Source organism: Prunus persica, chromosome G2 (assembly GCF_000346465.2).
Source record: "Prunus persica cultivar Lovell chromosome G2, Prunus_persica_NCBIv2, whole genome shotgun sequence".
NCBI lineage: Eukaryota > Viridiplantae > Streptophyta > Magnoliopsida > Rosales > Rosaceae > Prunus > Prunus persica.
Genome location: NC_034010.1, coordinates 29,552,480 through 29,579,666, shown reverse-complemented (window position 1 = coordinate 29,579,666; position 27,187 = coordinate 29,552,480). Strand labels below are relative to the sequence as shown.

General features: G+C 39.0%; 6 protein-coding genes across 10 annotated transcripts; all 6 read left to right on the top strand.

Annotated features, from left to right (window-relative positions):
• On the top strand, positions 123-5,014 carry LOC18787038 (WD repeat-containing protein 44). Of its 4 annotated transcripts, XR_002270122.1 has the most exons (10): positions 123-241; positions 334-457; positions 812-2,079; positions 2,188-2,278; positions 2,394-2,551; positions 2,649-2,700; positions 2,993-3,072; positions 3,199-3,292; positions 3,509-4,396; positions 4,526-5,014. XR_002270122.1 is itself a non-coding variant. In XM_020556713.1 (8 exons), exons 2-8 carry the CDS (start codon positions 928-930, stop codon positions 4,042-4,044), a joined length of 2,163 nt encoding a protein of 720 aa, XP_020412302.1. In that variant the 5' UTR covers positions 123-457; positions 812-927; the 3' UTR covers positions 4,045-5,014. The 4 variants fall into 4 exon arrangements, 1 of the variants encoding a protein (XP_020412302.1); XR_002270121.1 differs by having other exon boundaries at positions 123-457; XM_020556713.1 differs by having other exon boundaries at positions 123-457; positions 3,509-5,014.
• Positions 6,980-9,517, top strand: LOC18787464 (thylakoid lumenal 17.4 kDa protein, chloroplastic). Its single transcript, XM_007219189.2, has 4 exons — positions 6,980-7,235; positions 7,597-7,721; positions 8,756-9,002; positions 9,085-9,517. The coding sequence occupies exons 1-4, from the start codon at positions 7,112-7,114 to the stop codon at positions 9,306-9,308; spliced, it is 720 nt and encodes a 239-aa protein (XP_007219251.2). The 5' UTR covers positions 6,980-7,111; the 3' UTR covers positions 9,309-9,517.
• Positions 13,170-15,188, top strand: LOC18784833 (glucan endo-1,3-beta-glucosidase). Its single transcript, XM_007220863.2, has 4 exons — positions 13,170-13,336; positions 13,426-14,405; positions 14,502-14,835; positions 14,919-15,188. Exons 1-4 carry the CDS (start codon positions 13,261-13,263, stop codon positions 14,939-14,941), a joined length of 1,413 nt encoding a protein of 470 aa, XP_007220925.1. The 5' UTR covers positions 13,170-13,260; the 3' UTR covers positions 14,942-15,188.
• On the top strand, positions 15,229-18,449 carry LOC18787670 (acyl-CoA-binding domain-containing protein 1). Of its 2 annotated transcripts, none has more exons than XM_007218165.2 (6): positions 15,229-16,045; positions 16,334-16,439; positions 16,555-16,658; positions 16,760-16,851; positions 17,772-17,869; positions 17,975-18,449. In XM_007218165.2, exons 1-6 carry the CDS (start codon positions 15,561-15,563, stop codon positions 18,143-18,145), a joined length of 1,056 nt encoding a protein of 351 aa, XP_007218227.1. In that variant the 5' UTR covers positions 15,229-15,560; the 3' UTR covers positions 18,146-18,449. The 2 variants fall into 2 exon arrangements, with proteins under 2 accessions (XP_007218227.1, XP_007218226.1); XM_007218164.2 differs by having other exon boundaries at positions 15,333-16,045; positions 16,558-16,658.
• LOC18787136 (calumenin-B) lies at positions 18,998-20,956 on the top strand. Its single transcript, XM_007221073.2, has 6 exons — positions 18,998-19,505; positions 19,582-19,684; positions 19,801-19,866; positions 19,996-20,151; positions 20,300-20,396; positions 20,517-20,956. The coding sequence occupies exons 1-6, from the start codon at positions 18,998-19,000 to the stop codon at positions 20,643-20,645; spliced, it is 1,059 nt and encodes a 352-aa protein (XP_007221135.1). The 3' UTR covers positions 20,646-20,956.
• Positions 21,575-26,467, top strand: LOC18784730 (importin subunit beta-1). Its single transcript, XM_007220534.2, has 3 exons — positions 21,575-21,786; positions 22,683-25,106; positions 25,204-26,467. Exons 2-3 carry the CDS (start codon positions 22,696-22,698, stop codon positions 25,400-25,402), a joined length of 2,610 nt encoding a protein of 869 aa, XP_007220596.1. The 5' UTR covers positions 21,575-21,786; positions 22,683-22,695; the 3' UTR covers positions 25,403-26,467.

Genomic DNA, 27,187 nt, shown 5'->3' with positions numbered 1-27,187 from the left:
AAAATCTCGTCTCATTTGTTTTTGGTCGGAAAAATCTCATTAAAGTACTCGAAACATTTAATTTCATTAAAGTAGAAAAAGAAAAAAGAGAGGAAATTACCATTTTATTTTGTAGACAGAGATACAGCGAGAGAGAGAGAGAGAGCAAACACAACACAACACAACACAAGCACATCCTACTCTCGAAATCTCGTTTCTCGGACCATCGTTCACGAATATCAAGGAACTCGTACCTTTTCCGGTTTTACCCCTGGCTATTTGGCTACTTTTTTTTTGTTGTTGCTGAAATAAATACTAAATTGCTTATTATTTTATTTTCGCATTTCTCTGTAGAGTGCTTCTTTGCTTCCTCGAGAGAGCGAGTTCCGGAAGCTCCAAATTTGTATGGCTGCTTCGATCTATGCCCTCTTCAGTTGCAAAGGAATCTCATAGACACGAAACCCATGTAATCAAAATTGTATGTTTGTTTCATCCATTATTTCTGTCCTTCATATTTTTATGGTTCATTTATTCAATTGTAATCATATGATCATCAAATTCTGCCAATGGGGTTTTCTCTGTGTGCCGAGAAGTGTTTTTGGAAAATTTTGGTTCATTGCAATTTTCATTTGTGGCTCCGTTTGCATAATAAATTGTGATTTTTTTATTGTGGTGGAAGACCAGGTTCAATGGGTGTGGATTGGGATCCATGTTGGATCTCTTGGTTTTTGTTTTATTGATATTATTTCCGTTCTTGTTTAATTTAACAAGTATTTCTGTTAAACTGATCTTGGATTCTGTGTTTTTTTGGTTTTTTATTTTAATTTTGTAGTTACTCTTACTCAATAAGGTTGCTTGTCTGGAGGGGGATTGAATATTGGCACGTTGCCTGGGGCTTAAAATGTTGGTTTCTTGATGTGGAATCTCATGGGTTGAACTCAAAGCATAATGGGTAGCTTTAGTGAAGAAGAATATGGGTTTTTTGATGCCCAAGAGGATATTGCATCAACATCTGATGCAAGTTCTGATAACATTGAGGTATTTGATTCAACTTCTTCCTTCATCAATTGGGTTCCACCTAGTTTTCCATATGAGGTTTGGGTTCAAAGCCCCGGAAGTGTTAAGGAGCGTAGGGTTAAGTTTCTGGAGTGGATGGGACTGAGTTCAGATCAAATTGTGAGAGAGACTTCACTAGACATATCTAGTGACGTTCCAGGGGAGGTTGAAAGAATTCAAGAGACTAGTGGGGCTGTGTTGAGAACCTCACGTTTTGAAGATGAGTTTTGTTTCAGTCAGTCTTCTATGTCATGCTGGCGTAATGGCTACTCCAATTCCTCAATTGAGTTGGGTTCAAAGGATAATTCTGCATGTAGAGGTGGAAATCCAGGTATGATATTGGAGTGTAATGCCGATGAACTGGGGCAGGATGGTAAAGTAAGTGAAGGTCAAGAAGTGGCTGAAGAGTCTGAGCGCACTTCTTGTTCATCATCTTCCTTGTCTCTACAATTGATGGAAAATCAAGTGGAGGAAGTGCACAATAGAGCTGGGATACTGAAGAGAGTTAAGAAGGTGTGGTTGAGTAGGTTACGGTCCATGTCATGCCTTGTTGATAGGCAAGGGGAGGCTGACAAATTGACAGACAACGAAAATGATGCAATTGTGGGGCACAGGGCTCAGAGAGTTAAAGTTCGCCATTGCAGGAAGCGATTGAAGGAACTTTCAGCTCTTTACATGGGGCAAGATATCCAAGCCCATGAGGGTGCGATTTTGGCAATGAAATTCAGTCCTGATGGACAATACCTAGCAAGTGCTGGTGAAGATGGGATTGTGCGAGTCTGGAATGTGGTGGAGGATGAGAGATCTAATGAACATGACATTCCAGAAATAGATCCATCCTGCATTTACTTCACGGTGAATCATCTCTCTGAACTAAATCCACTATTTGCGGATAAGGATAAAAAATCAGGGAGCCTTAGGAAAACACCGGATTCAGCTTGTGTTATTTTCCCCCCTAAAGTCTTTCGGATATTGGAGAAACCATTGCATGAATTTCACGGGCATGATGGTCATATATTGGATCTCTCTTGGTCAAGGAATAATGTAAGTGATTATTTGACTTGCAGCTAAATTTTAGGAATCTAAGAAAACATTGATCGTTTTTAGTGAAATATGGCAGAAATTTAATTTGGTATATTGTTTTGGATGCAGTATCTTCTGTCGTCTTCTGTTGACAAAACTGTTCGTCTCTGGCAAGTGGGATGTGACCATTGCCTCAAAGTCTTTTCCCATAGTAATTATGGTGTGCTTCTGGCTAGTTTGTATGATTATATGAAACAGCAAAGTTTTAGTCTCTTCTGTTGTATTATATTGAATCTACCTCTTAGAATTTTTCTTTATGTTACGGTGCTGTGCAGTGACCTGCGTTCAATTTAATCCTGTGGATGATAATTACTTCATCAGTGGTTCAATAGATGGCAAAATACGCATTTGGGGAATTCCTTGCTGCCAAGTTGTTGATTGGAGTGATATAAGAGATATAGTTACTGCTGTGTGCTATCGCCCTGATGGGCAGGTTTGGTGATTTTCTTGCCCTTCCATTGTGTAGAAATGTTGCTGTATGATCACATATGGATTAATGTTTATTTAAACACTACCGATTTCTTGTGCAGGGAGGAATTGTTGGCTCAATGACTGGCAATTGCAGATTTTATAATATATCAGGTGATCAGCATTCCTCACCCTCCTTCTGTTCGCCTCCTTTTCATAGGAACTGACTAGATGTCTGTGCTCAATTTAGATTTTTTGATGCTGGTTGAGTAATTTCATCATATTTAATTGAAATGTTTAAATTTCCAAACCCATTTTTGTGTAAAATTTTCAATACAAAATGCATCACAATATCTCAAATTCTTTTCATGAGAGAATTGTTATACTTGTGTCACATTTTGACCTTCAAATCGATTGATTTTGGGGATGTTTGTACTGATGAAGTGGTTATGTTTTTCTGGGGCAGATAATCATTTGCAATTAGATGCTCAAATATGCTTGCATAGTAAAAAGAAGTCTCCCTGCAGAAAGATTACGGGCTTCCAGGTAGTTATGAGTTATGACTTTCTCTCAATGCTTTGTTTTCTTGTTTCTGTTTTGGTTTCCTTTTTATATCACTTAACCTTTTCATTTGGGACCTGAAATTCAATGATTGTATGTTATGTTACACAGTTTTTCCCACACAATCCTAGCAAAGTGATGGTCACTTGTGCCGATTCACAAGTCAGAATTCTTCATGGTCTTAATGTGGTTGGCAAGTATGCAGGTATGCACATAACTCATCTTTTTCTTTATAGTAGTTTCTTGTTTTTTTAACAGTCTGATTATCTAGAGGCAGTTCACTGTGCATATTGTAAGCAAATATAACGTAATTGTTAGTATGTATTAATACTCTTATGTCAAATATATGTTTGTGCTCTTTTGAATTTGAAACTTATAGTTTTCTTTTTCTTCTTCTAAGCCTTGTCTCTTGTACTTTCAGGACAACGTAATGCAGGAAACCAGACATCTGCTACCTTCACTTCAGATGGGAAACATATAGTTTCAGTTAGTGAGGATTCTAATGTATATATATGGAACTGCGGTAATCAGGAAGAACATGTTCTCTCTCAAGCAAAAAAGATCAGATCTTGTGAGCGCTTTTCCACCAATGTATCTATAGCAATACCTTGGTGTGGTTTCAAACGTGATTCCTTAGAAAATGAGGGCCAATTTCAGGCCATGGATGGGAAGTTACCAGAGACTCTGCCTTTCTCTTCACCTGCATGTTTTTCTCTCAGCCAGGATTCTTTCCTTGAGTCTATTCCCAAAGGATCTGCAACTTGGCCAGAGGAGAAGCTTCCAACTTCAAGCCCACTGGCAAAGCCATCTACCATGCACAGATCTGAGTACAAGTTTTTTAAAACTTCTTGTCAGAGCACATCCAGTTCTCATGCATGGGGTATGGTTATTGTGACTGCAGGCTGGGATGGACGGATCAGATCATTCCACAATTATGGTCTACCAGTGCCTGTTTGACACTATAGTGGCTTTTGGCATGGTTTTCAAAAGAGTTTTAGCTATACCCCTTGCAGGACACTTTATGTGTAGTGCCCTCTTTGGCTCTTTGGCTTTTGGCATTGTTTTCAAAAGATGCAAATCTAATGGATTGATGAGTGACATTAAGTTTGGCAGCATCAACAGCCACAGCAGGCTCAGGTTGACAACTCTAGCAGGCATGTGGAGGATAGATGAACTTGTGTATTTGGTTCTCCAATGGGACCCTTCTCAGATTTCAGAGGTGACTGACCATTTTATGTCGTGACAAGTGGCTGCAATTCCATGGTTCTAGTGTGCAATCCAATTTGGAGTCAGCCAGCCAGTGGCCGAGGTTAGCTTGTCTTGATATTATAATTTCTAATCAATGTGGGATGTTTTTGGTCTGCCGGTTCTCAAAATTAGATGTGAAGTCATTTGTTAGGAGAAGGCCAAATTGAGATATTATATCTATATAATGCAGGTGCCCGTGGGCCTTGTACAACTTCTTTTGTTCTCTATGATGGGATAGGGTATCCAGAGCTGGTGGCTGGAATTTGTTTGGGAAAAGAATGGTGGGGAACTTTCACCCTTCCACCATGGTGGCCGGTCAGAATGATTGAATTGTTTGTCTGCCATTTCTGGTCTGTCTCATGGTAGGGTCAGTGTGCTTTGGTTGGCAGTGGGAATGTGGAGGAAGCCATTTCCTCTCAGCCAGGGGCTGGAAACTCATACCACCACTCTTCCGGAGAAGACATTTATCTCTTTAACGGGAATGATTGCGGCTCGTGTCCATGGAGGATGGGCACTCCCAACTTTGTATATTTACACGGTCAGTTTAGTCTAACATAACCTTAGATTAGACTCTCTGAGTGGTTAGGATTTTGTTAACCTTAACAGGAATAGCTTTTGAGATTCATATAAAAATGTAACTTCAATTTTCCTCGAATTTGTAAATGGAATTTTGTCTGCATGCTCGTGCTTGAAACAAAATATGGCAATACAAACAATAGAAGTTGGACGTGGATACAAAATAAAACCTCGAAATATTTGCATTGTTGGCATTGTGATGTGATGCTTTATAGAAATCGTGTTTTTAAGGCAGAAAGAAACAGTTGGGAGAATAAAAGCGCAAGAAGCGAAAGAAAGATGAAAATAATGGGCATGTTTACAGGTGGAGAGGTTAGTCAATTAGGAGACAAGGAGAACATAGCATATGTCTAATTCTAATTATCAAGGGACATTCATTAGTGGAAGCACTTGGAAAGTGCAAAAGCGAAAGCGCCACAAACAAATTAATTTTATGGATCAATTATTGAACTTTCATATTCTGCTTTTGGCCAACCAATTACCAACCTAGCTTACATTAATTTAAAAGGACACTCAGAAACAAAACATTCAATTAGCTATTGAAAAGTTTCTGGATCTTGTGATTAGCTTGACAAAACTTGTTTATCAGATCTAAATGCAAATCCCCGACAAAGCGACATAGGATCATTGTCACTCGGACTCCTCCCTCCTATCCTGTTTAGCTATATACTACGGTTCCTTAACTAATCCATTATTGTAATCCCAAAAGGTCATTTTGTTTTTGAGTTTAGGTAAGAAAATTCTTTTCTTTGTGTAAATCTTGTCTTGACAGATAAATAAACCCAAGCCATCCCTTCGAACCAGTCCATGAAACCCAAGCCCATTCACATTCTTAAAATCCAGAACAGAACAGGGATCCCTCGCCATTCAGGGCCCATTCACATTCTTAAAATTCTCAACAACAATCGAAAAACAGTTCATACTTCTTAGTAGGAAAGAGTCTTCACTTGAGAAAACAAGACAAAACAAAACAAATCTTTTGACATCAGATTCTGCTTCATTTTAAGAGAAGAGAACGTTGATTCATTCATTCAGGAGGATAATAAATCAAACAACACCCATTGCACAGAAATCAGAGGAGAGAGGAGACCATCATTTTCCCATTAACTTTAACTATATATAATACACTTTAAAAAAAAAAAATTGTTACAGGCAACAATACAAACAGCAACACATCACATCCAGGGTAAAAAGCATATAATCAATCAAATCATACACAAATAAGAAATCCAACCCCCAATTTTCCCGATTCAATTTCGACTTTCACGACCTGAAAACATCACAAATTGAATGGAAATAAATCCAAAACCCAAAATTTCAAAGAAAAAAAAACCTAGAGAGAACAAAATGAACCCAATTTTCCGATCCCATCGAGGATGCTGACGTGTCTGTCCCTCATCAGACCGGGAGATTGACGACGTCGTTTGGGGCCGACGAGGAGGAGGAAGAAGGGTAGTGAGGACGGTGGTCGCTGAGATTGACGGAGCGAGAGGCGAAGAGCATGAGGGGTCGGTCGTGAGCTTCTTCTGGGTTCATTTCGTGGTCGTCGGAGGTGGAGAGGTTGATGCAGGAGCACCGCTCCAGCGATGCGAAGAAGGCCGATGCCACGTGGGTCCCAAGCCAGCTGGCCACCCCGTTCAGCTTCTCGTACGATAAGCACGAGCTCTGGCTCTGGCTCTCCATCGCCTTTAATTTTTGCAGTGGCAGAGAAAGAGAAAGAGACCCAACCAAAAGTCAATTCCCAAATATACAACCAACCAAACAACAAAAGATCAATTCAATTCACAACACAATGGAGGCCGACCGTTTCTCCTTCCTTCCTTGTTCGTAGGAACTAGCCTTTTACCATATTTTACCTTACCGTGTTTTCTTTTCTTTTTTTCTATTTACGTATACAAATAAATAAATAAATAAAAGTAAATTTTAAAGAATATTATCTGCCGGCCCGGCATGTTGTTTATTGACTGTGACTTTGCACTCCTACGACATGTCGTTTCTATCGCCGTGTGTGTTGTATGTATGTATGTATGTAGTAAATTGACAATTCCATGGTGACCCGGGATAAGGCCAAAGCGGGAGCAAATATACATTGGCGTCAGACACGATCCCACGTGTCATGCCACGTCATCTTGATCTTCTACGGAAACTATAGCGGATAAGAAGACGCCATCGTCTGTCTCACACTGCCATTGTTTCGAAAATGGCTGCTTCACTTGCTTCAATTCCATTCTCGCGCAATGGTCTCTCTCTCCAGTTCTCCCCAACGAAACGCCATTGTTTCACAGTTCCAGAATTCCACTCACCTATGCGTGTGTGTTGCTCTGGTGAGCCTTCCGCACTGATTCTTCTCACAATACTCATTCTTGTCTTGTCATGTTCAATTTTGGTTCAGTTGGTTGAAATGCTATGTAAAGCAGTTCCAAGTTCTGGGTTTTGATTCTGTTGTTTGTTGCCCAGTTAATTAAATTTGGAAACTTTTATCTTAAACGATTTATAAGCCTAGCTTTTCTCTGTTGTTATCTTCCCAGAAAGCAATTTTCCAAAAGCATTTACAGAATCAGAAAACAAAATGGTCATATATAGATTTCGACTTCTGTTGCTTTTGATTTTGCTTACCAACCTCTGCAAACAAATAGTGGAGGGATTTCTTTTCTCGTATTCATGATATTACTTTGGACCATGCAGCATCTAGGGATGGTCATGAATTAAAGGAAAACTTGTCTCAACTGAAGCAACTTAAGAATGTAGCTTGTGGCATTCTTGCTGTTTGGGCTGTGACTGCTGCCTCGCCTGTAATTGCTGCTGGTCAGGTTTGAAAATTGAAACACACTCTTAGCCTACATTACTCCCTTTTATTTTTAAGGGCCTTAGTTTACCTATCACCATCTATGTATATTTTTCACATGCTATGCTTAGTGGACTAATGGAATGCCTGCATTGGAGATTTGAGTGCCCCATGTTGAACAGATCTAATCCGATGGTCACAGTTTTCTTACTTCTTCTGAATGTCTTATGGTACTTTGTATTTGTTTAGTCAAAAACCAAGCAAAACTAGGACATACAACCAGCTAAGCAGTAACAAACAAATTCCACAAGTTACAAATTTCTCTTTAATTAAGAGAAACAGAAATACGCCTTTTTCTGCAACTTCAGCTTGAATATCATGAATAATCCTTGAGGACCCCGACAGAGCTCCATGAAGCAAAGCTGTTTTCATGTTCCTTCCGATTCCTTTACACCAGGTGCGATATATGCGGCCATCCCAACCAAGTTTGATAGTTAGAAACCTTAAGTTCTTTCCTTTACTCTGAGATTTTATCCAATTAAACTCATCTTGAAAACGAATGTGCCGAGTGTTGGCTGTCTAGCCCCAGGAAATTTGTCTGGCCTTAGTTGGAAGCCTGTCATGAATAAGTTAAGCAGACAGTAAATAAACCATGTTTTAGAATAGCTGTAGAGAACCAGACAAGTCTACCTCAATTCACTTTATGAAGCTTGCCTCCAATTGCATTCCAAGTATCAGAAACTTTTAGAAAATCCTTATTTTTCTGGAACATTTATGGTATGAGTAGAAAGTCGAGATGCTTCATAAGAAATTTCATTACATTGCCACTTTTAATATTCTACTTTATTGTATCTCTTCTGAAGTCCACTTTTCCTTTAGTTTGTTTTCTTTCAGCTCTTGTGAAATGTCACACGTTCGTTAAAATAGGTGGAGCCAAAATGTCATCATCCAAACAATAAATGATGATGACAATGATGAAACTCAAACCTACTAGTTTTTCTAGTTGTGATTATGAAAGGGTACTAAATTGATTTTTTGTTTGTTTTTGTTTTGCAATAGAGGTTGCCTCCATTGTCAACTGATCCAAGTCGGTGTGAGCGTGCATTTGTTGGCAACACAATAGGTCAAGCAAATGGAGTTTATGACAAGGCAATTGATCTCCGTTTCTGTGATTACACAAATGAGAAGTCCAACCTGAAGGGAAAGAGTCTTGCAGCAGCACTCATGTCTGAAGCAAAATTTGATGGTGCAGACATGTCAGAAGTTGTGATGTCAAAGGCTTATGCTGCAGGAGCTAGCTTCAAGGGTAAGATTGCATATCATCCTAGACATCAAATGTACAAGATGATGATATGGAATGAAAGAAATCAATGGTTTTCTTTTTGCAGGTACAGATTTCTCAAATGCAGTTCTAGACCGAGTTAACTTTGAGAAAGCTAATCTGCAAGGAGCTTTGTTTAAGAACACTGTGTTATCAGGCTCCACCTTTAATGAAGCAAAACTTGACGGTGCCGTGTTTGAGGATACCATTATCGGGTACATTGATCTTCAGAAACTCTGTAGAAATACATCTCTCAATGAGGAAGGAAGAGCAACTCTGGGGTGTCGATGACCATTTTCCCTACTGTTTTACTTGCTAATTCAAGGTTCATCTGTTGTATAAGAAGCAACCACGGTGCTTAATGCATTTTCATTCTGTATTTCAAGTTTATTTCTAGGCATTTTTTATGTATAGCCTACCCTGCATCTGTGCATCCTTCCGAAGACAATTTTGTTAGTCTCCTTCTGCAGAGCATAGTGTTTTTCTTTCTTTGTTATGTCTCTCAGAGTTTGAAATATAAGTTTTTGCTTCTGTCAAGTAGCCTAGGTAGGTAGCTTTCGAAAAAAAAAAAAGTGAAAAAAAATCCCTTGTTAGTTAGAGTAATTTTCTCATGAAGTTGCATGAATCTCAGATAGAAAAGGAAAGGGAGATCGTGGTGGGTAGCTAGCTAGAACACAATTCACATGTGCCAGCCGGCAGCCACATACCATAATATCAGATGCTACTGCCTCACTTGAAACTCACCAACCCACTCTAAAAGTAGAGTAAAGAATTCTAGTACTTGATGAGAAACTATTGAACGACGTGACCCTGCATTTGCCAGAAAGGTCAAGTTAGCTGAGGCACAGAAGACAGCACTTGCAATTTCCAATTAAAAAACAAGTTTGACGGTCGCGAAAACGCCATAGTTGGGACTGACTTCATCCCTGGAAACTCGCAAAGTACAAAACCACTAAAACTTTGACTAGAAAGTAGAACAAGAAAGGCATATATAGCTCGATCGTGATACTGTTTTCAGATTTGTTTTCTCTGAAGAGGGTCTTCTCAGGTTTTCCCTTTTTTATATTCACCTTCTTCGTGGAAACCACCATAATTGTTTATGATGTGTGCCTTTTGTTTTTCAAAAATTTTGACTCGAAAATAATGACAAGAATAAATGAATGATGGCATGAATGATGGCGATTGATACCATCCCTTCAAATAGTAGGTGCTCAACAATTCATCAGGTAGATTAGATTGATGGGTAGATTATATAGTAAAGGAGTTGTAGTTTAAATAATTAAGAACAGTTCTATATATGTACATTCAAATATACATGTGCGTCAATATTTATTTACTTATTTTGGTAAATGAAATTGTTGCTATAATAAGTTATGGTGGTTGGCGTTTGGATGGGAGAAGTACTTGAATTAGCTACCATGGAGATGTAGATATACAAGTGAAGTAACCAACCATTCCAAAAACAGCCACCTACAATTCCTAGCTGATGATGCTGCATATCATGCAATAGCAATAGCAGCACCCTTTCTTCTGCTCTGAACGGACTGTCAAAATTAAACCAAACCGACAAACCACATACCCCCAACAAGCTCCCATCGCCTTTTCTCCCTTCCTTTGGATGATCATATATTCCATAGTATATGCCATTGCCAACCAACAAACTTCCATGAACCAGATTATAAGTTACATTCATTTATATCATATAACGACAACCAACAACACAAGTGAACAAGGGCTCTACAGAGATGACCAATAGGGGTATCTCTCTCTAGCCCTGGGATCTGAATAATTCTTAGTCAACATATTCCAATCACACGCACAAGTAGTAGACTTACCGTGCTTTCACCCCCACCAGATCACATCACTGGCGTATGAGAGTTATATATAATCCCTTCCTCTATATAGCACAGCCCTACATTGCAGGGCTATTACAAGAAAGAACCATATGCTTGCTTGCCATCAGTTCTCTCTCTCTCTGATTATTAAATAATCCTCTTTGTAATGTTTCTTGCTCAAATGAGTATTCCAAGCCACAGTTGCATGCAGTTTGCAAGCACTGGTGCTTCTGCAATTCTGAGATGCTCATTTCAGCAAGCAGCGTTACAAGAGGAAGATTTTTCCACCAAAAAGGCCTTCTGCTAGCTACCTGATATATATCATCACCCTTATACAGATAAGTACTACTGCTTATTATTATTCCACTTTCTCCATCATCTTCTTGCTGCTTAAACGTAGCGAATATATATTACTTCAATTAATTTGCTCACATCACATCAATTAGCTAAAAGTTTTCCCCTTTTTTCATTTCAAATTTGGATACATGTTAATTAACACAAGAAATTAATTAAGCATCAATTAATTTGCTCACATCACATCAATTAGCAAAAAGTTTTTCCGTCTTTTCATTTCAAATTTGGATACATGTTAATTAACACAAGAAATTAATGAAGCGTCAATTAATTATCGGATCATATATACCATATATATATATACAGAGAGCTTCCATTGAGGGATCCCTCAAATAAGCTTATTTGAGGGACACCCCTTGTAGGCCCCACTCCGGATTGTATTTCACTAATCCAAACCGTCTATTTTGTAGATACTCATTCAAAGATCATCCCTACAAAAAATCACTTGAATCCGATATCATTTGACCACTCAATTAAGTTATTGAAATTTTAGCATTTTCTTGAAGCACCGTGTTCATTGATTTTGTAAGACACAATTGGATGTCGAAACGGTTTCCGATTTGTCTAATTTTTTGTTAGGATGATCTATGAATGAAGACCTAAAAAATAGATGGTTTGGATCATTGGGAAAAAAATTGTAGGTACCCTAAAGGGCGTCCCTCAAATAATTTTATTTGAGGGATCCCTCAATAGAAGGGGACTGTATATATATATATATATATATATATATAGAGAGAGAGAGAGAGAGAGAGAGAGAGAGAGAGAGAGAGAGATCATTGCTTTGGTGCCGGATTTTGAAGTGCCATAACTAATAATTACCATTCATTTTATGTTTCATTACTAGCCGTAGTTTTGTCTTGTTCAGGCTAAAGCTAGCACTGGAGCTGGAAGGGAAATTAAGACAGAAAAGGACTGATGATCGATGTGCGCACTTCCAGGAGCTACCTCTCTACTCGCTAATGATCGAATTGAATGCATATGTATTGTATTGATCCAAGTTTTTCACCATCTTGTCTCACCAAAGCAAACCCTATCTCTGCTCATTTATCTGATTCTGAGTATATAAGTGATCTCTCTATTATATATATATATACACGGACATGCTAGCTGCATTTATATGGAGGTTTTTTTTTAATAGTAAGGGGATTTCTGTAGTAAGGATGCACTTATTTTCTTTAAAATCAAGACATCCTATTTCTTGATTGTAATTCAATAATCTGAACCGTTCAGTTTTTAGGTTATTTTTCAAGGATTATTTATGCAAAAGTCAGCTAAAATATAAACGGCTCTAATCATTAAAATACATTGTTGGATAGTCTAACAAGATTTCTATGCCATGCCAGCTGAGCTAGCTTAATTCATTTTTCCCCTTAATTGTGATTGCAAAGGAACAAAGTTGTCTGCTACTTTAATTAGTTATTGGTAATTACCCCACCAAATTACAATTTAATTTGGAGTAGCTCAAGGATGAAGATCGATATGTATGTTGAACTCGTCCAAATCTATTAATCCAACTTCTATAATATTACTCTCTCTAATATTAATTTGGAGTTCACTCTATCGAGGTGTTGAAAAGGTTAGTGGGCCTTTAAAATGTCATCCTGCAATTCCTTATCCATCATGGCAAGTAAAGATATAATTAGCATCGACTCATATACATATAAAAAGCAAGCCAGATTATTTAGCTTTAATCTTCAATTACTGATATAAATCCCTTGCTTATTACTTTTATAACAGCATATATTCAGAGCTTTTATCACTTTCTTCTATTGATAACTAGTTTAATTGATAATACTAAGTTTTAACAACAAGAGTAAGATAAAACAAGGAAAAGAAATTACGGAACAGAATCAAAAAGATATCCACAGGAAAAAGTAAAGCTCTGTCTGTCAAGACATGCACAGACACTTAACCCTTGGCAGCAAGATATCCTACTCCCTGGCCTCTCCCAATTGCAAAGCAAAGAATCCAAAAGTTACTTCTTCAAGAATGGTACCCTAAGCTTGCATCACCATTCACCTCCCAAACATACAGCACCCACACTCTTCTTACTCATGGCAAATTCTCTTCCCAATTTTGCATCATCTGGATGCTGTGTTTTGCTCCTTCTTGTCTCAATCTTCATTCAAGGTATTAATATTGCAAATTCAATTTATATATATATATATTTTATGTACCAAAAATGGATTTACTTTAATTTCTTTTAAAATTTGTGCTAGGAGGAGTGCAAGGATCTATTGGGGTGAACTATGGCACGGTGGCAAATGACCTCCCTCCACCAACCCACGTCGCCCATTTCCTTTTAGAATCCACCATCATCAACCGTGTTAGGCTTTTTGATGCAAACCCTGATATACTACAAGCCTTTGCTCACACTGGCATTGCAGTCACAATCACTGTCCCAAATGACCAAATCCCCCACCTTACCAAGCTTAGCTTTGCCCAACAATGGCTCAAATCCAATGTCCAACCTTACGTCCAGGCCACCAACATAGTCCGCATCTTAATAGGCAATGAAGTTTTGTCCACCACAAACAAGTTGTTCATTGCAGGCCTTGTTCCTGCCATGCAAACCCTCCACGCCGCCCTTGTCGATGCTTCGTTGGACCGCAAGATTAAAGTCTCTACCCCACACTCTCTAGGCATTCTTTCAAGTTCAAGCCCACCGTCCTCTGGCAAATTTAGGCAAGGCTATGACGTCCATGTGCTTAAGCCGTTGCTTAGTTTCTTGAAAGCCACCAATTCTCCTTTCATGGTGAACCCCTATCCTTATTTCGGATTCTCTGCGGACACACTTGATTACGCACTTTTCAGGCCAAATTCCGGCGTCTTTGATGACAAAACGAAACTCCTTTACACCAACATGTTGGATGCACAATTAGATGCTGTTTTTTCAGCCATGAAGCTTTTGGGCTTTGTGGACCTTGAGATTGTTATAGCCGAAACGGGCTGGCCATCAGAGTGTGATCCGGCCCAAGTTGGTGTTGACCCACAGAGTGCAGCGGATTACAATGGAAATCTCATTCGTCATGTGACATCCGGTAATGGCACCCCGTTGATGCCAAACCGGACTTTTGAGACGTACATCTTTGCCCTCTTCAATGAAAATCTCAAGCCCGGCCCAACATGCGAGAGGAATTTCGGGCTTTTCCGGCCCGACATGACACCAGTTTACAATGTCGGGATCCTCCGGCACACGGTAGCTGCTGCAGCTGAAAACCACCCTAAAAAATTCCCCTTCTTGATATCATCTTTATATATGTGCTTGATTGGTTTGTGGGCTTCGCTTTGACAGGCTAGTTCATCTACACCTTTGAACCCAGGCCCAGGCCCAGGCCCAGTTCCAGTTCCAGGTCTTGCACCAGCGAGCCCATCACCGCCGCATGGCGAGAAACTATGGTGTCTCCCGAAGAGGGGAGCTGACGCGGAGGCCTTGCAGAGGAATATTGATTATGTTTGTGGGCTGGGATTGAATTGTGGGCCAATCAAACAAGGTGGGCCGTGCTTTATGCCCAACACAGTTCGAGCCCATGCAGCATATGCCATGAACCGCTACTTTCAAGCAATGGGAAGGAACGGTTATGATTGTGAGTTTGAAGGAACTGGAGCCACCACTGCCGTCGATCCAAGTGAGAAGTTTAATGCAAACAATTTTTAGTTTGGTTTTATTATAGTAATAATTAATAATTAATAATTAATTTTTTAATGACAGGCTATGGAAAGTGCAAGTACTGATGAAGGAAAGAAATGCAATTGGAGGATGGATGGGACCCATAAATTATAAACAATTCCCTACCAATGCTTTCTTTTTGGCCATAGAGATCAACGTAGGGGATTAGTTTAGTGGCTCATGTTTACTACGATGTAATACCACAGTATTAGTAATTATAATTGTTATTTGTAGTCTGAATTTACGCGATGAATGAAGAAAAATATGTTATTTCAAATTCACTTTATATAATAGTAGAAAATAATGTTTATACTTTTTTTGTTTTTAACATTGCTAGATGTTTATTATTTCGGTTGACAGAAAAAAAGAAAAAGAAAAGAGTAAATTGAAAACTAAAATTAAAATTCAATTTGATCACGGAGCTAGCTTGCACTTGTCCGCGGAGCACCCGATTGTTTCCCCCCTAGTAACGACCACCAACGCAGCAAGCCCCTTTCCCTCATTGCCATTTATGCGGTGCGCTCTGTTTCCCGGAGCGCAAAACGCCATATCTCTGAAAAATCTTCATCAGTCTTCTTATTTCTCTCTCTGTAGTTCCTCAATTTTTAGGGTTTTTGGGCGTTAGTTCAATCCATTGAGAGACTTCTAGGGTTAGGGTTTATAACTCACCGTACCGAAGAAACAATGGGCGAGTGGCAACAGCTCCTCCAGTCGATATTCCTAGGCCTCATTTTCTCTTACCTCCTCGCCAAGCTCATCGCCATAGTCATCTCCTTCAAAGAAGACAATCTCAGCATCACTCGCGCGCACACTACTCCCACCGACATCAATCTACCCCGTCCCAAACCCCAACCCCATGACGATCCTCCTCGCTCAGCCGATTTGACCTCCGCAGCAATCGAGGCCGAATCGGTCGTCGCAGAGCATGGCAGTGTCAGGAACGAGAGCAGCGAAGCTGGAAGTGATGATGACTGGGAAGGCGTGGAGAGTACAGAATTGGACGAACTGTTCAGCGCAGCGACAGCGTTTGTTGCATCAGCCGCGACGGATCGCCAGAAGGTATCGAACGATGCGCAGTTGCAGCTCTATGGGCTTTACAAGATTGCTACTGAGGGTCCCTGTAGCGTGCCGCAGCCATCGGCTCTGAAAATGACAGCTCGCGCCAAGTGGTATTTGCTTCACCATTGCTCCTTTTGGCAATTTAATTGCATAATTTTATGCTTTATTTGTTTAGATTTAAATGTCTGCTTGATAATGATGGGTGATGTGTTCCATGGATCGGTTTTATTTAAGTCAAGTTTACGTTAATGAAAAATTTTGTTTTTCGAAGAACTAAGCCCTAATCTAATGTTTTTTACTGGGTAATTGATAATTTAGGGTTGGTTGAACTGTGTAGTTTAGTCTACAGGTTTACTCGCTGAGTGTTTGAATTCTTTTCACTGGGTAATTTCTGCTAGGCAAGCATGGCAGAAATTGGGTGCTATGCCTCCTGAAGATGCCATGGAGAAGTACATTGATATTGTTACGGAGCTATATCCTACTTGGGCAGCAGGTTTGACTGTGGTGAGTCTTAATCCTTTTGTTTTCCACTGTATTTTAGTACTGCTGTACATCTACTCACTTTCTGTTTCGTTTTCTTTGCTGGCCTCTTTCCTATCTCTCGAAATATGATGACTAGAAGAGCAGAGGCGGAGATGGTAATGCACCTGGTACAGATTCTAACGGACCAATGGGGCCAGTTTTCAGCACCTTTGTTTACGAGGAGGAATCTGAAAATGATTCGTAAGTTTCTTAAGACCAGTTTCATGTTTACAATTACACCTCATTAGGTGATACTAATTCTTGGAAAAACATTGCTAAGGAGTACTTGTTTTACTTTTCAGCAAGATGGATGCCATTCATGCCTTTGCCAGAGAAGGAGAAGTGGATAATCTGCTTAAATGCATTGAAAGCGGTGTTTCAGTAGATCTGAAGGGTTTGTTTCCTTCTGTCTGTCTCTTTAATTAGCTTCATTTAATTTCCAACTGATTCTGAATTTCTGTATTCCATGAATATTTCTATAACTACAACAACATGGATATTTTCTTTCTTTTTGGGTGGTTTACAGACTAAGGCTGCTCATAAAAAGCTCAGGCCCAGCTTTATTAGAAGCTCGTTTCCTTCTTAAATCTCAGCTCTTTAGAAGCTCATTTCCTTGTCAAATTAATGAGCTACAATTTGAGCTTAATATCCAAGCTTGGTTGCTTAGAACAATGCTTGATCAAGACTGGATTGTACTTAGGCTTGTGAGCAAGTTAGGTAGGTCAGTAGGTTCATGCTATTGTCAACATGCTTCAGTAATAAACTTTGAGAAAATGTAGGATAAAATAAAATCACTAAGGCATGTGTAGAATGAAGGTTGGAATTATGCATTTCAACGCCAAAAGTGTAATGTTTGATTGAACTGACTGGCTAGTTCAGTCAACTAGAGAATAGACTCAATTTCACTCAAACATGTTACATAACAAAACTTAAAAAGACCAGGCTGGAAACTAGATTGACCTATGGCACCCCAAGTTCGACTTACTTCATACTGAGCTGTGTGCAGAACTCTCCCTCTCTCTCTCAATACATGTACATGTATTTTCTTTTCAACCAATGAGATATTCTGACATTATTAATTTTCTATTTAGGGTTTTGCTAAAACTTGCATAATTTTCAATGAAATTGGTTAATATAGCTACAAAAGCTAAAAGTTCAGAGACTTCAGTTTCTTATGTCTATCCTGATTTGTGAAGCTTTTAATGTACAATTGACAAAAGTGTTCCATTTATTTATATTGAATGTTGAAGGGAAATTTTCTTGGTAGTATGGTGCTGATATCGCCTTAAAACAGTTTACGTGCAATGATTGCAGATAGTGAGGGAAGGACCCCATTGCATTGGGCTGTGGATCGTGGCCATCTGAACATGGCAGAGCTACTTGTTAGCAAAAATGCCAATGTTAATGCAAAGGTAAGGTTAAAATGTAAACATTTATTTTAGGTGGGAAAAAGTGTTTTCCCAATTCCATCCCCTGATGATGCCCGTTTTAAAATTCTGTTATTTTGGTGTTGGAAGGACAATGATGGCCAAACCGCACTGCATTATGCGGTTATGTGTGATAGAGAAGGCGTTGCTGAATATCTTGTGAAGCAAAATGCAGACACAGGTGCAAAAGACAATGATGGCAGCTCTCCGTGTGATCTCTGCGAGTCAAACTGGCCTTGGTTGCAGCGTGCAAAGGAGTAGAGTCACACTGACTGATGGTTTACTTACTTTGTTGTTTGTTCAAGCTGTAGTAATTTTTGAGAAATTCCTTGTGGATGATGTATATTGGTGATGTATAACCCCAAACCTTTTTGAGTCTTTTGTCTTTGGAAAGATTTTCAAGTAGGGCAGTAGGTGTATGTAGTTTTCTACCTTGTCCTTGTGTACCCTTCTTTTTTTGGATCATTCAATTTCCCCAATCGTGGAAGTGAAAAGAAAGGTGGAATTCACTGGGTGTAACTTTTACACTATTTGCATATCAAATCAATCCCTACCGTTCCGTATCGATGCCTAATTTTTACCATTGTATTAGCAATTTGTCTTTTTTCATATTTTGATAGTTGTCGTTCCTAAATGCTGCAATTCTTTGTTTACCTTTTTATTTCTTTATTTTAATAATAAATTATCTTTAACTTTTCTTTGGTAATCTCGTTCTCTTTAATTAAAATCACAGAAACGAATATATAACTAATCAAATTAGTTATTTAATTTATAAATATTAGAAAGACAATTATTTTCTCTGGATCAGCGGCCATGAGTGGTGTGAATAATATCCATCCATTCATAACAATTTTATCAGTTCCCTTTAACTACAACATGAAAATTGTAAATATTGGAAAACACCTGCCTGCCTGCTATTGCCTAATAAGATTGCTAATTTGGTACACCCCAAGATGTCCCCCAAATCTTCTCTAATAAAGCAAATGCTATATCCTATATGTGCCTCCCACTTCTAACGATCACTAACCGTTTCTGCCACCACCCAATATTCAGTTGGTCGTTGGCTTATCATCATCACCTTGTCCCATGCCCTGGCTTCTTTGATGCCAAACAATGGCGAAGGCAGTGGTCTATGCGCTACTTGCCACCGCCTTTATCCTTGTCATGGTCTTCTGTCCCTCCAAACAACATGGCCACCACGATCATCTTGGCCTAAACCGGCGTCTTGGCTTCAGAGATCATGTCCCGGTTTTCGACCCTCTTGTTGCCAAGATGGAGCGATATGCGGAGGAAAATGGATTAGGAGGCCAAACTCATAACCTGGATTTGGTGGAACACAGTCCCATGATGGATACCAGTGAGGTTGAAGAAGTACATGAATATTTTAGCGACGAGGGAAAGTTGAACCTCACATTGAGGCTGCTCAGTTTGTTCCCTTTGATAGACCAGGCACCAAAAGATAGCTACATTAGCTCCAATGAACTCAAGCACTGGCTCACACAACAGGCCGTGGAAAGGTTGAATTACAGGACCCAAAAAGAAATGGAATCATATGATAAAGATGGGGATGGAAACATTTCTTTCAGCGAGTATCAGCCCAAGTTTTCCAGTCAGGATATCAGTACGTAACCCTTTTATTTATTTAACTACTTATTGCCTTCTTGGATGGACGTTGATGTTATGTGGCTGTGAAACAGAGAAAAATGGAATGGAGCATGGAGAAGCTGGATGGTGGAAGCAGCAATTTGATAATGCAGATGCTGATAAGAATGGAACTCTTACCTTCAATGAATTTAAAGAGTTACTTCTCTTCATTTTTCCATATCACCAAGGCCAAAACTTTTTTAATTTTTTTTAATTTTTTAATTTTGGTTGATTTACCTTTCCTTCTACCTAAATCTCTATTTCTGTTGCAGTTTGCTGCACCCAGAAGACAGTAATAACAGCGACATTCATAAATGGCTGTTGGCAGAAAAAATGAAGTACGTTCTCACGCGTCTTCTCTGTTTTACATACTTCACATATAATTCATGCTTCATTTTTTCTTTTCCTGAATAGTTTGTTGCAATGCAAGGCAATAGATTAACAAAATGTCTGCCTGTAATGCGCAGACGAATGGACCAGGATGACGATGGAAAACTAAATTTCATGGAATTTTCACACAATGCTTATGATAGTTTCAAGAGTTACGTCGAATTCGAAACAGGCGGGGTCAAAGCACCCACAGCAGAAGAGAAATTTGCAGAGCTTGATTTGAACAAGGACAAGTATGAACACATGCCTTGGCTTGACCCTAGTTAACAAGTTTTTATTCTAAATCTTTTTCTTCTTGTTTGCTTTGCTGCCAAGATTATGGCTAGAAGAATTTAATTAATTACTGAGCTGTTTCAAAATTGCATGGCAAATTTATGACAGTCTCTTGGAAGTGGAAGAATTGAAACCCCTGCTGCATTACCTTCACCCAGGAGAACTGTCCTATAGTAATTATTATGCAAGTTTTCTTATGTCTGAGGTCAGTAATTATATAGATTGCCTGAAATTCCTGTTTCAATTTCTATTTCTGTTCCTATTGTTTGACATATGCTGAGATGAATTTCAAATGAAATATGTGATGTGTTTTTTTTTAATACAGGCGGATGATAACAAAGACGGCAAATTAACGCTGGATGAGATGCTGGATCATGATTATGTTTTCTACAGCACAGTCTATGATGCCGGCGTTAATGACGATAATGAAGAAGATTATCACGACGAATTCTAAAGTGTGATGTGATCCCATGGAAATGCTTTTTTTTTTTTTTTAAAATATTCTTTTTGGCGGAAGCTTATCTTAATTTTGTAATTTTGTAATTTTGTAATTTTTATTTTTCATTTGAAGTTGCTAAAAATACTCCAGAAAAAAATAGAGCAAAAGATAATTATGTCTTTCTTTAGGTTAAACATTGAGTGATGAAAGCTAGTGGTAACTGGGTATTTAGGATCGTGTCTTGTTAGAAGCAAAATAGAAAGTTTCATTAAAAATTCAATTGTTTTCTGCATATTCACCCACTTGACATAGTTTCTTCTTCTTCTTCTTCTTCTTCTTCTGCTAGAAGGCACTTACGTTCATTTTTACCAAAATTAAGAAAAGGTAACAAACTTTTTTAGTCCTTGAGAAGTGTTTGGAATAGAAAAACATCCGGACAATAGCATTGTAACATTAAAAATAATGATAATAATAATAATTTGACATAATCATTGTGTCCAAAGTGATATGCTTTGCCTCTTTCCTTCTTGCTTGACCAGAGGTTGGAGACAGAAGGAGCAGGTAATGTGCGTATGCAGACTGCAGTTGCAATCTGAATCCATCCTTACATCATTGTATCACATTAAATTTCTTCAAATAATCATAGCCGTCAGATCACTTGACCGACCATTACAAATTTGACTACATAATGGTCAAAGCTTATCTATACTGTCTTGTTTACTACAATACTAATTATCTCCTTCGTACATATAAATAAGATTAATGATTTTGACTTTCATGAGCTTCTAGCTAACAAGTTTTTATTTCGAATTTGGATTTTCTGAAAACCTATTTTTACTTACTTAGCCCAAAAGAAAAATACAAAATAATGCCTCTTGGGTCCTAAGATGGGCCCGTAACTTTCGATACTGATTCATTCATAAGAAAAACCTATTTCCGCGAAAAGCGTACTGCATAATAGGGCCCCACGAACAAATTATTGTAACCAATTTGTTTGAGAAAAATAAATTTATAGCTTTCTGCAATCCATCTTAGCTCAATTTGCTTCTCTCTCTTCGCTCTCTGTGTCTCGGTCTCTGTCTTTGTCTCTGTCTCTGAGGAAGACTTTCCGCTACCGATCCGTAATCGTACGGTCTCTCCAAGTCACTTTTTTCAGGTAATTCTATCGCTTCCCTATTCAAACCCTAATTTGTTTTAGCGCTAACTTGGGTTTTGAATACTGTTGTATGTTTGATCTTGATTGTATCTGTTCGATTCGCTTAATTAGTATTCGGTTCGTTATTTTCTTAAGTAATTTTATGGCCTGTGATTGCTTTTTGTGATTTTTGTTTTTGGTATGTGTTAGGATTTGGTGAAAGTGTATGCCTTACTGTATGTAATCTCATTCGATCCCTGATTTTCCTTTTATTCAATTGTGGTTTGGATTTTCTGAGTGGGGGATGCGTTCGTTATGGATTTGTTTGGTACAAGTAGGGTTTTTATTGGATTGATATCAGTGGGGTAGGGTTTTTGGTTCGTGAATCTTGGTTCTTTGAATTTAAGAAAGTTGCGCTATATATATATATATATATATATATATTTCTTTGATTAAATTTGGTTTCTCGATAATTCGCTCGTAGTCTACAGAAACAGCCACTATACGTTTTGGTACGTTATTTGTGGATTTGGGACAAGTTTGTGTGTGTATTTTCCAACTAATTTGAATATGTTAAATATTTGAATTGTTTGCGACCTTTTTGCAGTGCTTTTGTGAACGGTTGTCAGTTTGATTATTTTGGATTTGCCAAGAAAAATTCATGGGTTTGCAGTTTGCAGTCACATCTTTCTCTAAACCAAATAGCTCAAAAGGAAAAAGATATTTCCAGCCTTCTATTTCTCTATGCTCGTTTCATTTCATTTTCTTTACTGCCAATAGTTGTGCTCTAATAATCTAGATCAATCAAAATTTCTTTTGGACAGTTTTGTGTTCTCTTTAAAATGTTATGATTCATTTCTCCTTTTGCTTTTATATTGCTCCAATGTATCTAAGCAATGAAATTTTTGCACTCTCAGATACAATACAGCGATGGAAGTTACCCAGGTGCTTCTGAATGCTCAAGCTATAGATGGAACCGTTCGGAAGCATGCTGAAGAAAGTTTGAAACAGTTTCAGGAGCAAGATCTTCCATTGTTCTTGTTATCTCTTTCTAGAGAGCTAGCAAATGAAGAGAGACCTGTTGAGAGCCGTAAATTAGCAGGTCTTATACTTAAGAACGCCCTGGATGCTAAAGAACAACATAGAAAGTTGGATCTTGTTCAGAGATGGCTGGCACTGGAAACTTCTGTGAAAACCCAGATTAAGATGTGCTTGTTACAGACCCTCTCTTCCCCTGTATCAGATGCCCGTTCAACTACCTCTCAAGTTATTGCAAAGGTTGCAGGAATTGAGCTCCCCCAGAAACAATGGCCAGAACTGATTGGATCATTGTTGTCAAATATTCACCAGTTACCGGCACATGTAAAGCAAGCCACTTTAGAGACTCTTGGGTATTTGTGTGAGGAAGTCTCTCCTGATGTCATGGATCAAGATCAAGTAAATAAAATACTGACAGCTGTAGTTCAGGGTATGAACGCATCTGAAGGGAACAATGATGTTAGACTTGCTGCCACCCGAGCACTGTACAATGCTTTGGGTTTTGCTCAGGCCAATTTTAGCAATGATATGGAACGTGATTATATAATGAGAGTTGTGTGTGAGGCAACTTTGTCATCTGAAGTGAAGATACGACAGGCAGCTTTTGAGTGTTTAGTCTCCATTTCTTCAACTTATTACGAGAAATTAGCCCCTTACATGCAAGACATCTTTACCATCACAGCAAAAGCTGTTAGGGAAGGCCAGGAACCTGTTGCCCTTCAAGCCATTGAGTTCTGGAGTTCGATTTGTGATGAGGAGATAGATATATTGGAAGATTATGTGGGTGATTTTAGTGGGGACTCTGATATCCCTTGCTTTTACTTTATCAAGCAGGCACTCCCTGCCCTTGTCCCGATGCTTTTGGAGACTCTTCTTAAGCAGGAAGAGGACCAGGAACAGGAAGATGGCGCTTGGAATATTGCTATGGCTGGGGGCACATGCCTTGGGTTGGTTGCTCGGACAGTGGGAGATGATATTGTTCCTCTTGTTATGCCATTCATCGAAGAGAACATAACAAAACCAGATTGGAGGCAAAGGGAAGCAGCTACGTATGCCTTTGGTTCCATCTTGGAGGGTCCTTCAGCTAACAAGTTAACACCTATTGTTAATGTTGCTTTGACGTTCATGCTCAGTGCTTTAACAAAGGACCCGAACAACCATGTGAAGGACACTACTGCCTGGACACTGGGAAGGATTTTCGAGTTCCTTCATGGTTCAACTATGGATACGCCCATAATTACCCCAGCAAACTGCCAACAGATCATCACAGTTCTTCTTCAGAGCATGAAGGATGTTCCAAATGTTGCTGAGAAGGCCTGTGGTGCTCTCTATTTTCTGGCTCAGGGTTATGAGGATTTTGGCCCATCATCTCCCTTAGCCCCTTTTTTCCAGGAAATTGTACAGGCTCTACTCACTGTTACTCACAGAGCAGATGCTGGGGAATCACGATTGAGGACTGCTGCATATGAAGCGTTGAATGAAGTTGTAAGGTGTTCGTCTGAAGAGACTGCCCCCATGGTGTTGCAACTTGTTCCTGTTATCATGATTGAACTGCACAAGACTCTTGAGGGCCAGAAGGTTGCTTCTGATGAGATAGAGAGGCAGAGTGAATTGCAAGGACTTCTTTGTGGGTGCTTACAGGTCATTATTCAGAAACTAGGCTCATCAGAGCCAACTAAATATGTTTTTATGCAGTATGCGGATCAGATAATGGGACTTTTCTTGAGGGTATTTGCCTGTAGAAGTGCTACTGTCCATGAAGAGGCCATGCTTGCCATTGGGGCCCTTGCATACACAACTGGCCCAGACTTTGCAAAATACATGCCAGAGTTTTACAAGTATCTGGAAATGGGGCTTCAAAATTTTGAGGAGTACCAAATCTGTGCTGTCACAGTTGGTGTGGTAGGGGATATTTGTAGAGCAATTGAAGATAAGGTTCTGCCTTATTGTGATGGAATTATGACCCAGCTTCTCAAGGATCTATCAAGCAACCAGTTGCACCGCTCTGTAAAGCCTCCTATATTCTCCTGCTTCGGTGATATAGCTCTTGCAATAGGAGATAACTTTGAGAAATACTTGATGTATGCCATGCCAATGATCCAGAGTGCTGCAGAGATGTCTGTCCACACAGCAGGTGCTGACGATGAAATGACAGAGTACACCAATTCTCTGAGAAATGGAATATTGGAGGCATACTCTGGGATTTTCCAAGGTTTCAAGAACTCCCCAAAAACCCAGCTCCTGATATCTTATGCTCCTCACATCCTGCAGTTCTTGGATAGCATATACATGGGGAAAGACATGTGAGTTGTTTTAATGTCTAGTTCTTGTTACAAAATTGCATTTTTTGTTTTGTTGTTTTTCTAAATTTTTTAAATAATTATATCCACTGGTATGTAGGGATGAAGTGGTGATGAAAACAGCCATTGGTGTCCTTGGAGATCTAGCAGATACACTGGGAAGCAATGCAGGTTCTTTGATACAGCAATCTCAGTCATGCAGAGACTTTTTAAATGAATGTTTGTCTTCAGAAGACAATTTGATAAAAGAATCTGCAGAATGGGCCAAGTCGGCCATCAGTCGTGCCATTTCTGTTTGAGGCTACTGCCACTTGGTATATTCCATTTGTTTGGAAGTCCCTGCATGCATTTGGGTGTGTTGAGTTGGGTCATAGGATTGCATGTGTCAAGTCATCGCCATTTTCGGACAACAGAAGCTGTCAATAATCTTCAAGTTGTCACTAACTTGCATCATCTCCAAAAGTTGTGACTAACAATTGCATCAGCCCCTCAGGCTTTGGTTCCTGGATTTTTCAAGGAGATGAAGAGTTGGGGGTAGTGAATGTCACAGAAGCGGGTCAAGGCCTGCAATAAAAATTAACAAAAATTCTGTGTGTCACAGAATATGTGGGGCATCGGAGGAAGGTCAGTGACATTCATGAGTGTCAGTTTTCTGAGTCACCAAGGTTAATTGCTGTTTGAAAGCTAAACAAAATCTTGTTAACCTTTTCCACCACCCCGTGGTGATTTCCTCCAAAAGAGATTGGGGTCAGAACGGATGAGTAATGCCTAATGTTGTCGGGGTACTGATGTCTTATCACTACCCTCAGCAGCATATTTCTGAAAAATCCTCCGTAGCAGGTCTTCATTCCTTGAATTCAGTCAGCTCCTCCTTTTGTTTAGTGTTTGCATATTCGCCATCTTTTTACTTGTCCTGGTCAGTGCGTATTCCTGAGCATCTCCGTATCAAGTCTCTACTGTTTTCAGTTCTCTCAAGAGTTGAGCATTAGCATGAGCTATTTTGGAAACGCAGATCTTACATTTGCATTAGCCAGTTTTCATTTTTCATCTTTGTTAGGAGGTTGTGTTAGCTCATATTGTCCAATACCATGCATTCGTGAAATCATTTGTTATGTCGCTTTTTGAAAGACAGGTTTTTCTTTTTTGCTTGGGGAACATGTAATCATATATGTTTTTGTTTTTTTCTCTTTTGGGAAGTTGTTTATCATTAAACATCACAAATTGTGATGGCATAGCGAGGAATGGAGCATGATATTATTTGTTGGAAGAGGCCTTGTATTTGTTTATCTGCCTGCCTCATGTGTTGTTTCTTTAAAGTGATATTCCAAAGTTAATGCATAGCAAATACGTTGCTTGAATAATCATCTTCTTGTTGAAACTGTCAGATCAGAATGATGGATTATTGCTATATTTAGTTATGCGCATATTGCTAATGCCTTACTAAGATTTTATATTCGATTGCATTGGATTGGGTTCGAGGAAGCAAACCCTGAGAATTGGGTTCTCGGTTTAAAAATGTGGCTTTTATCGAAGCCCACCAGGTACTTTCCCTCATTCCGAGAAGGCCCCAACTGGGCAAAACAGCAGGCCCAAAATCGATCCTGGTTTAAACTTGAAACTTAAGTATTTATTTTTTGGACGAAACTTGAAACTGAAGTTGGTAAATTGTAACTAGGAATCCTACACGACACGATCTATTGTCAGCATTGATTGGATTGGAGGGTAAAAGTAAGAGGAGTTGGATAAAAGGTGGTTTATAAAAGCATCCACAATGGATTCTTTAAACCACTTCTTTAGACAAATTTTAGGAATGAATTGTAAAAATGCAATTCCAATCATATTTCCTATCCACCTCTTAAAATATGGAGTCTTCTAGGAGCTCCGAAATATGAGGGGAGAGAAAGGACTCCTAGTGGCTCCTTATAATTTAATGCTGCTTTATTTAATGAGTATTTCAAACTTTTATTTAATGTTAACTATTTTTTATTTTATTTTATAATAGAGATGAACCAATCGAAAAAGATGTACAGTATTTATGACTCTCCAAATTAAAGAGTATGGTTGGAGTTGAAATTTTTTAGAGA